We start from the raw sequence: 14,707 nt of genomic DNA on the forward strand, positions 1-14,707 counted from the left end.
AGATAGAAAAAAAGAAAGGAAAGAAAGAGAAAATAGATAAGAAAGAAAGAAACAGAAAACCAGGAGAAAGGAAGAAAGAAAGATCCAGGATCCACTTCAGAGGATCTAATTACTTTTCTTACCGAGATCTCAAATAGGAGAAAGAATAAGGACATAGAACTCAGGAACAGAATAAGTATCCAACCCTGAATTCTGCAAGTATGGCTGCCATACCTACAAAAGCATGTTATACTTTAATTTTCTCTAGGGGAACACAGCTATGCATTTTTGCATTCATCGGGCTCTATCCAGAAGGAAATCGGAGTTCCAATTAATCCCAATACATTTCCTGGTCACCATCAATCCAATTTTAAGAAATTCTAATTGATACTTGGACAGCCTCATTTTAGGTCTTATGTCCACAATATTTCCAAGGAGAAATAATTCTGGACTTTGTGGCAATTGTTTCCCAATAATTCTTAAATTTTCCCAAAATGGTTTCACTTTGGAGCATGAACAAGTGGAATGCAAAAAGGTTCGTATTTCTTCACCGCATCTAAAACATGTAATTTCTGCGGGGTAAGATATAGCTAATGCAAGAAGTTATATCTTACATTTTTGTATTGGTCATGCTGTCCTGACATAAACCAGACCAGTTTTATCACCAATACTAATATTCAAGACTGATTCCCATCTTTGTTTGGATTTATATAGCCCTTGTTTGGGAGTTCCTGACTGAAGAAAGGAATATATTGCACTTGTAAATTTTGTTGAGTTCCCTTTCTAATCAGAATCTCCATTTCACTGCACTCTGGTAACACCATCGCCGTTCCTAATTCAGCTCTGAAAAAAGCTCTTAATTGAAAGAAGCAGAAGATTGTGTTGTTAAGAATATTATATCTATTTTTAATTGTTCACATACCTGAGCCCTTTCTGAGACCATGTATGTAGAATCTTATTATTCATTGTTAAAGGAATTAATCTATTTAGAGTCAATGGTATTTCTGGAGATATTTTTCCTTTTGATCCAATTAAATTATTCAATTCATACAAAATATTCAAAATATGCTTTGTTAAAGGTACTTCTGTTCCATTTATATGCAAGATCTTCTGCAACTCTCTCCAACTTTGTGCAGTGCAATTTCCATCAGTAAAGACTTGTCTCTTCCATCAGAGAGGGAAGTAACAAATTTCATCTGGGCCACCCAATAGTAATATTTAAAATTTGGGATTTGCAAATCCCCCCCCCCCCCCACCCCATTTGGGAGTTCCAGACCCCAAAGTTAATTTTTCCATGGAGATTCTGGTTAACTTACTTCTCCAAAGAAATTTCCTAACCAATTTATTCAACTCTTGAAAAAACTTCTGTGGTAATGGTATTGGAAGATGTACTGTACACGCGGGAATATATTCATTTTAACACAATTAACTTTTCCAATCAAAGTTATCAGAAGAATTATCCATTTATTTAAATCTTCTTCAACCTTTTTAAGTAAGGGTTAGTTCATTTTATATAAATTTTTCAAAGCATTATTTCTTTTAATTCCCAAATACTTAATCCCGTTCTTCAACCATCTAAATCAGTGGTTCCCAACCTTTTATTTTCCCCTCACATCTTTGGCTTGGCTTCGCGGACGAAGATTTATGGAGGGGGTAAAAAGTCCACGTCAGCTGCAGGCTCGTTTGTGGCTGACCAGTCCGATGCGGGACAGGCAGACACGATTGCAGCGGTTGCAAGGGAAAATTGGTTGGTTGGGGTTGGGTGTTGGGTTTTTCCTCCTTTGCCTTTTGTCAGTGAGGTGGGCTCTGCGGTCTTCTTCAAAGGAGGCTGCTGCCCACCAAACTGTGAGGCGCCAAGATGCACGGTTTGAGGCGTTATCAGTCCACTGGCGGTGGTCAATGTGGCAGGCACCAAGAGATTTCTTTAGGCAGTCCTTGTACCTTTTCTTTGGTGCACCTCTGTCACGGTGGCCAGTGGAGAGCTCGCCATATAATACGATCTTGGGAAGGCGATGGTCCTCCATTCTGGAGACGTGACCCATCCAGCGCAGCTGGATCTTCAGCAGCGTGGACTCGATGCTGTCGACCTCTGCCATCTCGAGTACCTCGACGTTAGGGGTGTGAGCGCTCCAATGGATGTTGAGGATGGAGCGGAGACAACGCTGGTGGAAGCGTTCTAGGAGCCGTAGGTGGTGCCGGTAGAGGACCCATGATTCGGAGCCGAACAGGAGTGTGGGTATGACAACGGCTCTGTATACGCTTATCTTTGTGAGGTTTTTCAGTTGGTTGTTTTTCCAGACTCTTTTGTGTAGTCTTCCAAAGGCGCTATTTGCCTTGGCGAGTCTGTTGTCTATCTCATTGTCGATCCTTGCATCTGATGAAATGGTGCAGCCGAGATAGGTAAACTGGTTGACCGTTTTGAGTTTTGTGTGCCCGATGGAGATGTGGGGGGGCTGGTAGTCATGGTGGGGAGCTGGCTGATGGAGGACCTCAGTTTTCTTCAGGCTGACTTCCAGGCCAAACATTTTGGCAGTTTCCGCAAAGCAGGACGTCAAGCGCTGAAGAGCTGGCTCTGAATGGGCAACTAAAGCGGCATCATCTGCAAAGAGTAGTTCACGGACAAGTTTCTCTTGTGTCTTGGTGTGAGCTTGCAGGTGCCTCAGATTGAAGAGACTGCCATCCGTGCGGTACCGGATGTAAACAGCGTCTTCATTGTTGGGGTCTTTCATGGCTTGGTTCAGCATCATGCTGAAGAAGATTTCCCTATGCCATAAGTGTTCTGTGATTAATAAGGGATTGCTTGAGGTGGTATGTGGGTGGAAAGAAAAAGTTTGAAAACCACTGTTTTAATCATTCCAAATTGATTTGTTATGTGCACAGTTTCATAACTCCAAAGGAAATGGGCCAATGACAATTTTTCTCAAGCAAAATATTTCAGTAATAATTGGGTCTAGAGCAGTGATTCTCAACCTTCCCTTCCTACTCACATACCATCTTAAGCAATCTCTTACTAATCTCAGAACACTTATGGCATAGGGAATACTTAAAGTGGTATCTGAGTAGAAAGTAAAAGGTTGGGAACCACTGATCTAAATTGTGTATTTCTTTGACAATTTGTATAATCCCCACCAATGAATGGCATAATCTCACTTTTTTCCCCAATTTATTTTACCCAGAGACCCTCCTGTAGTCTTCCAGTCATAAATGCAGCTTTTGCAAAGATATTAATACATCACCTGCAAACAAACTGATCTTAAGTTATTCTTGGTCGACCCTGAACCCCTTGCTGTCTGGGTCCCATCGAATAATTTCCACCAAAGGTTCTACACCCAATTTGAAAGTGAGCAGGAGATAATGGGCATCCTTGTCTGCTAGATCTGGACACTGGGTATGCTGGAGATACTTGCCCATTTGTCACAACTCTGGTCTTAGGTTCATTATATGGGGCTCAAATCCAATTTATAAAGTTTTGACCTAATCCAATTCTTTCCAGCACTTTAAATAGAAAATCCCACTCCAGTCTATCAAAAACCTTTTTGACATCCAAGGCAACTGCCACAGTTAAGTCACCTCATTTCTGGGACAAATGAATTATAATAAGCAATCTACTTACATTGTCCGCTGATTGCCTTTTCTTAACAAGTCCTGTTTGGTCCTTATTTATAAATTTTGGCAAAAATGTTGCCAATCTGTTTGCCAAAGCTTTGGCTATTATTTTATAATCCGATTTCAATAAAGGTATTGGTCTATATAATAACAGTTTCAGTGGATTGCTATCATTTTTTTGGGAATTTCTGTTATTAATGCTGTTGAGAAGGTTCTTATTTCTTCTTTTAATTGTGTCCCTCATGTTTGTTTCCCTAGAAAAATTAGCTGAAATTCCTCTTAAACATCGGCTTTAGTATCACTATGGTGTAATAGAAATACCAGAGGTATGAATTTGAATTCCACTATGGCAATTGGGAATTTAAACTCTGTTGGGGTTATGCAGCATGGAAACAGGCCCTTAAGCCCAATGTCCACACTGACCAAGTTGCCTATCTGAGCTCTCCCATTTGCCTGTGTTTGATTTATACCCATCTAAACCTTTCCTGCCTGTGTACTTATCCAAATATCTTTTAAACATTGTAATTGTACCTAGTCTCCCACTTCCTCTGTCAGCTTGATCCACATACCCACCACCCTCTGAGTGAAAACGCTGCCCCTCAAATCCCCTTTGATTCTTTTTCCCTTTCACATTAAATCTATGCCCCCTAATTTTAGACTCTGTCCAAAGAAAACTACCATGACTCTTCACTTTGTCTATGCCCCTCATTATTTTGTCTCACTTGTGCCTCCTATGCTACAGGTAAAAAAATAATGCCCACTCCTCCAGTCTCAGCTACATGCTTGTGGATATTTTCTGCACTTTTTCCAGCTTATTGACATTCTTCCAATTACTAGGTAACTAGAAGTGCACATAATACTCCAGATGTGGCCCACCCAATGTTCTGGGTAGCAATCCCAACACCTGAACCAATGAAGGCAAACGTGATAAACACCACCACTATTGCCGTCTATCTGTGTCATCGCATTCATGGAACTGAAAGTTAATTCAATTTGGATGGGGAGAAATTTCAAAATTCAGAAATGCAAAGGGACTTGGGAATTCTTGCGTAGGATATCATAAATGTTAACCTCCAGCTTGAGTCGGTGGTGAAGAAGGCAAATGCAGTGTTAGCATTCATATCAAAAGGAGTAAATATAAGAGCAGGGATCTGATGCTGAGACTTTATAAGACACTGATGAGCCCTCAGTTGGAGAATGGGATACAGTTTTGGGCTCCTTATTTAAGAAAGGATCTGCTGGCATTGGAGAGGGTTCAGAGAATGATTCCTAGAATGAAGGAATTAACATGAGGAACATTTAACAGCTCTTGGAGCATACTACTTAGAGTTCAGAAGAATGAAGGGGGTCCCCATAAAAGCATTTCAAATGTTGAAAGGCCTGGATAGAGTAGATGTGGCAAAATTGTTTCCCATGGAAAGGGAGTCAATGACTAGAGGACACAACTTTAGGATTGAAGTGTGCCCTTTTAAAACAAAGATGCAGAGAAATTTCTTTTGCCAGAGAGTGGTGAACGTCTAGAATTTACTACCATGGGCAGCTATGGAGGCCAAGTCATTGAGTGTACTTAAGCCAGATATTGATTTTTATCGAAAGAGTCAGGGTATTAAGAGTGATGGGGAGAAGGCAGGGAAGTGGGGTAGAATGGGAGATTAGATCAGTTCATGATGGAATGCTGGAGGAGACTTGATGGGCTGGATAGCCTACCTCTGCTGCTATATTTTTATGAGCCCAGAGGACACCAAAATCCAGCATCAATAGAAATTCATCAAAACAATGGTTACTTAAACATAAAATGTTTTTAATTTTTTTCATACATAAGATCAAAATTTAACTTGTTACTATTAACTTAACCCCTTCTAAATCTAAGCGCACGTGTATTAATGTGTATGTGTTCAGGAAAGTTCTCTGTTTCACTGTCCAATCATTCACTTTTCACTTCTCCAAGTTCACTGTTATCAGGCAATTTTCCATACTGTGCATAGAATTTAACATTATGATCTTCACCAGGCTCTGGTGCTTTAACTTAAATTGTTACCACTCAGGAAGGTCTTTGTTGGTTACGGAGACATATTTATTGTTCGTTGGACACACACAAACTGATGTCCTTCAATCAGCCACTTCAGTGTCTTGCCGAAGAAACTTACCTCCTTGTGGGTTTTTCCAAGAGATAACCTCTTTTTCCCAGTTACCACAAAGCGATCTTTTCCCCCTATTTCAGGAGAAACATAATAACCAGCCAAAGTCTCTGTAATTGACTGCAGAGGTTTATAATAGGCTGAACTTGTAACTCAAAACCCAACTGAAATTGAAGTTTTCAACAACTGCTGCAGTCAACTCTCTCTCTCCCCTCCACCCCCCCAAAGAATGGCATGTTTTTTTCTTTCTGTTTGCAAAACCACATGACCCCTCTTAGAACAGCAGACTTTAACCAGAAATTTGGATCACTGGCACCAGTTTAGCAATAAAAGATTAATCAATTTCTGAGCCTGGACCTCTGTTTAAACATGCTGTTCCTTTAAAGACAATACCCATTTCAATTCTACAACTTCAGTCTAATTAACATCTACTTGTGAAGTCTTCACAGGCAATGGTAGTCATGGAGTCAACAGGTCATTTCAGAAAGCCCAAAAGTTGAGATGTAAGGGCGGAGAAACCAAAACGCATAATCACCTATCTTTCTGAATGTGCAGAGGTGATCTCCAAGCCACATATTCCAACCCCTCTCCAAGAGGGATAATCTCCGCAGCACAGTCCTGCACCAATCAATCTGAATGTACAGCCTGCAACCCATCTCCCCACTTACCCCTCTCCATCCGTCAGGGACGGTGGGACAGCAGGAGCCCTCGGGGCAGCGGGAACCATCGGGACCAGGAGCTGTCAGCAGGGGCCAACTGGGCAGCCTGGGGCAGCGGGAGCTGTCAGCAGGGGCCGGCAGAGCAGTGGAGGCCGTCGAGGCAGCGGGAGGTGTCAGCGGGGGCCGTCAGGGCAGCGGGAACAGTCGGGGCAGCAGGAGCTGTCAGAGGGCAGCCGGTGCAGGCTGGGACAGCCACACTGGGCCACTTCAGCCTTCTGCAGCTCAAAACATGGCAGAGCAATGGCTGCCTTCCTTACCCATAATACCCCAGGCAGCTGCAACTGTTCTGGGAACCATAGAGCAGTTTCAGCTGCCTAGGGGTTTATGGTTAGGGAAGATGGCCATTACTGTGCTGCATATTTATGATAGGTTGGCACTATGGCACCAGTCGCCCCGCCTCCATCAGATATAGAGGGCACTACGAGGCGGCTCTGGATATGAATCGGATGCTGGAGCAGCCTTTTAGGGCTGCTGTCTGAAAAGTAAGTTCCCATTTTTCCATCCGCTTTGTAGCAGGCCTCAAGGCGGAGGCCCGACATGAAATGACCTTACACCTAGGCATAGCTCTTGCATTTCAAATGAGATATCTTTTGTGAAATGTTAATATCTCTTGTCGAATATAAACTATTAACTAAACCCCCACAATCTAACCTTAACCATTAAGATATTTTTTATTCCATATTTGTATTAATTTATTCTGTTAAAAATATCTTATGGTCTTGTGTTCTAAATTGGGAATGAAGTTCTAATCAGGGTCACATAAAATACTAAAACAGTCAATCACAAAAGATAAGGTTCTGGGAGAACTCATTGGGTCAAGCAGCATCACTGGAGGCAATGGGATGGTTGAAACTTTGGGTTGGTCCCTGCACTATAACTGAGTGTAAAGGGAAGGTAATAAGGATGCTTTTTCAATTTCGGACATTTTCTAGAGAGTGGGTGGAGTCATTGTGCTGGGGATGCAGTTAGATATAGGACTGAAGAGGGGTTCCTTCCAGTATAGAGAAAGTTCCGGTTCATCAATTGCAAAATACTGGAGAAGCAGACATAGCAAAATCTGAAATTAACAGAATAGAGGGGAAAAAAAACTGGAAATGCAAGCTACAAATGCCAATTACACTGGACAATTTTTTTATTTCAAAAGGTTTGCTTCCTGAAAAAAATAGGTATTAGGATGAACATCTTCAAACTGCACACAGAGATCATTTCAGATTTGCTATATCTCATAGGAAGTTGAAAAAACATTAAATGAACTTTTATTGAATTTAGTATGTTTAATTGCATAATGATGCTGAGCCAAGCTCTCAGATTAATTGTACATGTTGCACAACAAATGGGAGGATCCCAGGGTTTGTCGCGGTCACCAATTTTACAACTAAAGTAGAGCTCATAGGCTTTCTTAATAAGTGCAGTTGAGCCTTCAGTGTTTGCTCACTACAATTGTAACAATGTATTATAGCTGTTGCAAAATTAATGAGACATTTTTGATGTTTTGAATTTTCATGAAGGCAATAAATGTTATTGTTAAGTACACTCATTATGCTATTCCCTGAAGAACATGTGCATCAATATGTGTGTTCCATCTATATTAATGTAATGTATGAGCTGCTTTTATAGCCTGTCTGCCTCTATCCTAACTATGCATGCCCAGGCCTAACACAACATTTGCAGAACATCTGTAATGAGTACATGCCCAGCATGCTTGTACTAACCAAAACAGCTTGCTTTATGAGCAATATGCTTAAAATATGACAGGAAATCACAAAAATAGGTCACATCTAAAACAACAGTACATGGTAGAAAACTTTTAAAGTGATTTTTGTGACCAGCAGCCCAAAATCCATAAAATACACCCAAAAGTGTTGAGGAAGAAAAATCTTCATTGTCCAGTGTATTTGAAATTATTGAATTACTTGTTGAGTACTAAAGGATGTCATGTGCCTGGTTGGAAGAAGAGGCTTTATTGGAACATCATTTTGAGTGGGACAGAGAATTAGATAAGTGCCTGAAAATGCAAGATTAATCCATGTCTGTTGACTGCAATTTAGGCTCGTGTCAACTTTGTGCTGCCTTATTTAATAATGACTGGCACTGAGCCATAGTTAACCTTGGCCACTCTTGTAATAGAATATTCACCTAATCTGAGTTTGGTTTTCTCAATGTAGAGGGAACCACAAAATAGTACACAAGATTAGCAGATAAATCACTGCTACACTTGAAATGATTGTTTGGGCCTCTGGACAGCAGGAAAGCTGTATCTCCAGAAGCTGAATGGAAAGGTGAAGGAATGAACTGGTGCTCCAGAGTGCATGGTCTCTTGAAGTCAAAACGTCAAGGAAAGGAGATGTGTTGTGTAAGTAGTGCCAGAAATTGAGGAAGCAGCTTGAAGGAGAAGGAGGTCTCCTCTTGGAGAATCCTAATGAAGATCGCAAATGCTGAAATTTGAAGCTGAACACAATGTATTATAGAGACTCAGCGGGTTGAACAAGATCAGTGGAAGAAAAAAAAAATGGTCTACATTTTGGGCCAAAACCCTTTATTGAGCCCAGTCAAGCAGAAAATTGTATTTAGCTTCTCTTGGAGAATGTCATGTCAAAATTGTCAGATTCCTCTGCAATGGAACATGTAAATGTTCTGGAACCCTGGTACTTGGCCAGTGTTCTTGCTGCAATTACTTTATCCTGTTCTTTATCATATGTTAATCCTAAACATTTGCTTCCTCTAAATTATGCTCATTGTCAAGAATTGTTGTGGTGGCCAGGGATATCAAACCAAGTGAATATTCACTAATATTGCTTCCTTGTTGCTTCCTGGCTAGGTTCGACTTTCTTGAGTACCTGAAAGGAAAAAGGCACAGATTCAAATTGATTTTATATGCAGTAGAGGAAGGAAGAGGTCTGTGTATTATCTGCAGCTTGTAAAAAGAAGGTATTGCTGGATGAGGAGGTGGAACACGGGGAGGAAAATTAAGTGTAATAAACACAATAATCTTTGATGGCTATGTCCTCTGGGTTAATGTTCAACTTCTGGCCATAGTCTCATGGTCCATAATGACAAAGAACATTTCTTTCAACAGGGGCCATCATGACATGCCTGCCCTTCCATCTCCCTCCCACAGTGCCCAGTTATGCCTGACCTCATTCTGTCTGTCATGCAGTAGTTTTGAGTGACATGACTGTGGCAGTTGTACAGAACAGCTGTTAAATGTGGGACGGTGGATAGTCATGGTGCAGTACTTGAAAAATTGCCATGAGGATTTTGAATGTTAGGAATGATGGAAATTGTTGGGAGACTAGTGATGGCTACCTGGTGCATGGAGCTGTGTTAGAGGCAAAGGGTGCAGTGGCAAGAGGTGGCTTTCATGCAGTCACAATCTCGCTAACTCACGTGAGGTCCTTAGAAATCCTACAGCAAGGCATCCTTGTCTAGTGCTTGATTCCTGACTTGGATCCCCATGGTCATGTCTTTCTGCTGCCTTTTGTTCATGTGTCAGAATTTCCCAGCCACTACCCTGTCCAGGACACTGCTCTTCTTCCTCCACGATAGCTCCAAGAGTACCCTTTGGATCCATTTTGCTTCATTATCCAACATCTCCCTGATCAAATTCACTTCCTGCATAACCATTGGCAATTGCTCCAGCAACAATGCAGTATCCCATTAAAAGCCAAAGGCTAAATATAAATAGCGCATCTTTAAAAGGAGCGACCCAGTCTCAGTTTTGGTATGTGACAGATTCATCCAGCCAAGGTTAGCTTGGGCTCAGTGCCAGTCATTATTAAATAAGGCAACACAAAGTTGACACGACCCTATATTACAGTCAACAGACATGGATTAATCTTGCATTTTCAGGCTATTAATTTCACCATAAAAACAATTCCAGATTCAATAATCACAAGATCAACAATGTAGAGGCAGTGTTGTAATCTACTGGGAATAGGTACTTTAAAATGAATTCTTGTCAAACCAACTTTGATGGTTTTCCATAATCAAGAGTCACAAATAACAACTACCTTTAAACATTATAATAGATAGGCCAGAAGATTTGTATATGTTGCAAGCCAACCTAAATGCTCCACCAGGTTCATTCCTAATGTCACATATCATTTGTCCAGCAGGACATGATAATCAATATAATTTTGAACTAGTTATCAATGAGGAGTTTTAACATTGAATTTAATCACATAAATTCATCCATAGATATTGCAAATATTAGATTTTCAGATCAACTCTGGGCCAGAAGAGGCTGTTACCATCCTATATTTCTGAATTTAAAATAAATTGGAAGTTATCTTGAAACAAGTTTTTGCTTTTCCTAATGGGCAAAGACTTCTGTTGATCATGTGCTGATGTAGTTACTGAGCTCTGGGGTTATTTTCCACTTTGACAGAATACATCAAGCTGCTCACCACAGTTGTCATGTAATCACTGAGAGATGTTTAATCCTACTCAGGATCAGTACATGCCTGGGATGATAGATAACTGATGTGTGTGTAAGTATCCTAAATTTACAACTCATTAGCACGACATGACCTTGCAGGAATTGGCATTAACCGTACAAGTTGCATGTAATTTGTCATTAGTCACTGAATGAGAATGGTTCTTAATGGGTGCTAATCATTCATATTTGCAGCTTTCGAAAGTAGATTCAGCATGGAGTCCCAATGGTACCAAAGTTTGCCAATTCTCAAAGAATCCTGAATTTTGGCATGAACCTGATTCTCCTAACTGCTGCTTTCACAAAGACCACCATTTATGCAGCATTTCTGCTTCACTTTCATGACATCCCAGTTGTTCGCCTCTGATTAGCTGATCCAAACCTTTCCTCTACTTTATACCATGACAGTTCCAGGGTGCTATCTCTGCTAACTGTCTCCAGTGTGTCCAATTCAAAATTATCACCCTTATTTGTAATTTTTATATGGCTACACTCCTTCTGTCTCTATAATTAACCCCACGACCTAAATCCGTGCCTTCCAATAACTCTTGTGCATCTCTTCTTCCTGCCACCAGATCATTAGCTAGCCCTGCAATTATTGCTGAGGCTCCTCCTTGGACCCCATAAATTATTTTTACCTCTTTTAAGTACAGCAAAAACTCTGGTATGCAGCACCTATGGAAATTGGTAGATGCCGGATACATGGATTTTCCAGTTGCTTGAGACTGCAAGTTGCGTGATTGGCAAACTAATGGCGAGGTGCACCAATTTTAAACTTCCGTTTTTTTTCACCTGTTTATTTTTCCACCATTTTTGCTGGTTGCCTGAGGCTGCCAGTTGCATGAATTCCAGATAACAGGGGTTTTCCTGTATTCCTAATTTTACTTATACTTTTAGTCATCCTCCATAATCTTTCCTTTGGCAGTCACCTATTTTTGTGTCTCTGAAGTGCCATGGATTTTGTTTTTTTTGATATTCAGAGCACTGTATAAATGCAATTGCTTGTTATTAAGTCAAATTTTAAAAGGTTTTATGTTTTGATATGCCATTGTGAGACATTAATATTCTGATGTTGTTTGAAAGAGGACACATACTTTCTCAGAGGATAATTGCTTGAAGTGAGTTGCATTGCTTATTTTTCTCCCTGTGATAAATCTAACAGAAATAGCATGGCTTTTCTTGCTTTAGTGGTGATTGATCATACTCCTTGAATATCCAGAATGGTAGCTGAAGAGTCATGAAAAATCCACTTCTATAGCACATGAAGCCTGTCAGTCTTCAGCTGCAGACAGACGTACTGAAAGAGAATGGCTGGTGGTCCCATTCTGCAGTTTATTAAAAAAGGTTCATCAAGCAGACACTCAGATCTTGTCTGAAGACACTTGAATACGAAAAGATGCTGAAGACATCATATATCACAATTATACTTTCCTCCATCATTCTTTTCCTGCATCTGTTATCTTGGGATTCAAATTTACATTATTTTCCCTGCCCCTTTCCTTGTCCACTATTTTCTTTTGTAAATCATTTGTACTGTTTTTGATCTTTCTCAGATCATTTTTAGCTTTTAAAATTCCTCCGTGGTCTTTCAGCTTAATATATAACTAGTGAAGGATTCTAATATCTTTTACTTAAATAGACTGATTGGCTGATATTACAGTTGCCATTACTTTTAAGATATTCACATCATCCCTTACTTGACCTAAGTGATTTATTTGTGTAAGTATAGCTTCATTGCAGCAGCAGTTTTGTTGGGGGCAGGGGGGAGGTTGACTGCCCTTCTCCAGTGTTCTTTTCTCACTGAGAACAGGATAGATGTGCCCAAGATTATATCTCAGGTTTGAAGTTCTCAGGATGAGAGAGATGTGGAGGGTTATGAGCCAGATGCAGGTCAATGGGACTAGGTGGAAGAAGGTGTTTGGCATGGGCTAGAAGGCCGAACTGGCCTGTTTCTGTGCTGAAATTGTTATATGGTTATATGAATTGCATAGTTTACCAACAAACTTATCAGAATACACTGAAAAGTGATAGACAAGTGACCATTGATTCGATTAATCAGCCAAGTTAGAAAGATTTGCTGCTAACTGAAGATAACTGAAAATAATGTTTTCAATTAATCTATTGAATAATTTTTAGTTTAAAAAAAAAATTGGGAGGTGGCCACTTCACTGAATTTAATACTGCTCTGGGCAGCTGTGAATCATAGGTTTGATTCTGTCTTCAGGAGTTGCTGCATAGAGTTTGATCACTGTCCATGTCATCATGTGGGTTTCCTCCATATACTTTAAATATTTCAAAGATGTGTTGGTAATTAAATTAGCTGCTGTAAATTACAACCCCACCCCCCCTTCCCCAGTATAGTAATACCAGAAAAAGTCAAAGAGGAGTTACTGGGCATATGTGAGAATGAGTTGAAAGGGTACAAGGGGGTATAAGGAGAAGTGGAATGATACTCATGGGATTCCTGCCTAGGAGTTGAAACAGATTCATAAACTGAATGGTCTATGTTGTTATAAGAAAGTTAGTTCCTTGTTTTTGGAGAGGAGTTTCTTTTCCTGAATTTGAGACTCAACTTGTTGGTTTTGAATCTTGGTCCAATTTCATGATGCGAACAAAATAAATGAGTGTATCTGTTCTGCTTTTAGTTAATAAAAACAGAAAGTGCTGGAAAATCTCATCTGGATGGACAACATCTGTAAAGGTAGAAAAAGAGTTTTCAACACTTTCTGTTTTATTTCAGATTGCATTTTCTTTTATTTTAAGCTAGTAAACATTGGTATGCAGAATCAACAGGCCAAGAGATTTTAGTTTAATTAGAGTTTGTAAGATAACTCGGCTTTCAGTCTCTCTCTGTTTCAACGAGGATTATGTCAGACACTTTCTCAAGTGAGAATGCTGTTCTTAGTCTTTCACTAATCCTAGACTCATCCAAATTAATTCTTTGCCAGAACCTGCGCCAGAGGAAACAGGGGACTCTTTGCAGGATTTGTACAAGGCACTGGAGAACGCCAGTGTGTCTCCTTTAGGAGAGCATCGTCTTTCCACCAAACAGGAGTTCAAGAGGTCTTTCCAAAAGAGATGTGACAATCCAGTCACAAATGAAAAATTGCACAAGCTTAGAATTCTAAAGAGCACAATTAAGGTAGGATATTCCCTTTTTTTGGTAGAAATTATGATTGTTAAATTTGCAGACCCTTCCCTCATTTAATTTTAATTGTAGTATAAATCACAGCCATTTATTCTTGTTCCCAACCACTGCATTTACAGTAATAGTTTATTTTTTCTTTAAGTGTTGGGCTATTTTAAACTAGTTAGAATTAACTGGTTCAACTTGACAAAACATTTTTCAGTCGGTCCTTTTCTAACAATCTGGAATATGTTATTGACACCCTAATGTGGCATTACCTCTTCCAGCTCTTTTGGTCTGGTATCTGTTCCACACAGCAATTAGAGTTATCAACAACATTCGATGTGATTGCGAATGCAAAGCATTGTCCCTCTGCATTCCCTCGAACTCTGTCATATTCGATACAGTCTTCCACTGTTTCATCACAATGGTTCATGTCTGTGGTATTATCCTCATGTAGCTTCATTAACTTCTGCTTTGCCAAATGCAACACAGGTGCACCTTCTCCCACAGTCATCTCTGGTGATCCTAATACATGATGACTCACATCCTTGCCTTAAAACTTACTTCTGACCACATTATTGAGAAGAAAAGGTCACCTTCCTTAAGTGATAATACCTAGGCATTTTTCAGTGGCCCTGCAAGAGATTTTGCAATTAACACTATTCTACATAAAATTGACAATGAGTCAAAGATATTCACA

At 40.0% G+C, this 14,707-nt stretch overlaps 1 protein-coding gene across 8 annotated transcripts in view; it reads left to right on the top strand.

Moving 5' to 3' along the window:
* cnksr2a (connector enhancer of kinase suppressor of Ras 2a) overlaps positions 1 to 14,707 on the top strand; it is a 489,894-nt gene that overhangs the window by 460,412 nt on the left and 14,775 nt on the right. For all 8 annotated transcript variants that reach the window (XM_069889984.1, XM_069889985.1, XM_069889987.1 and 5 more), the window contains one exon: positions 13,826 to 14,019. In XM_069889984.1, the coding sequence (XP_069746085.1) occupies positions 13,826 to 14,019 (194 nt within the window). The remainder of the gene's footprint in view (positions 1 to 13,825; positions 14,020 to 14,707) is intronic.

Source organism: Narcine bancroftii, chromosome 7 (genome assembly GCF_036971445.1).
Source record: "Narcine bancroftii isolate sNarBan1 chromosome 7, sNarBan1.hap1, whole genome shotgun sequence".
NCBI lineage: Eukaryota > Metazoa > Chordata > Chondrichthyes > Torpediniformes > Narcinidae > Narcine > Narcine bancroftii.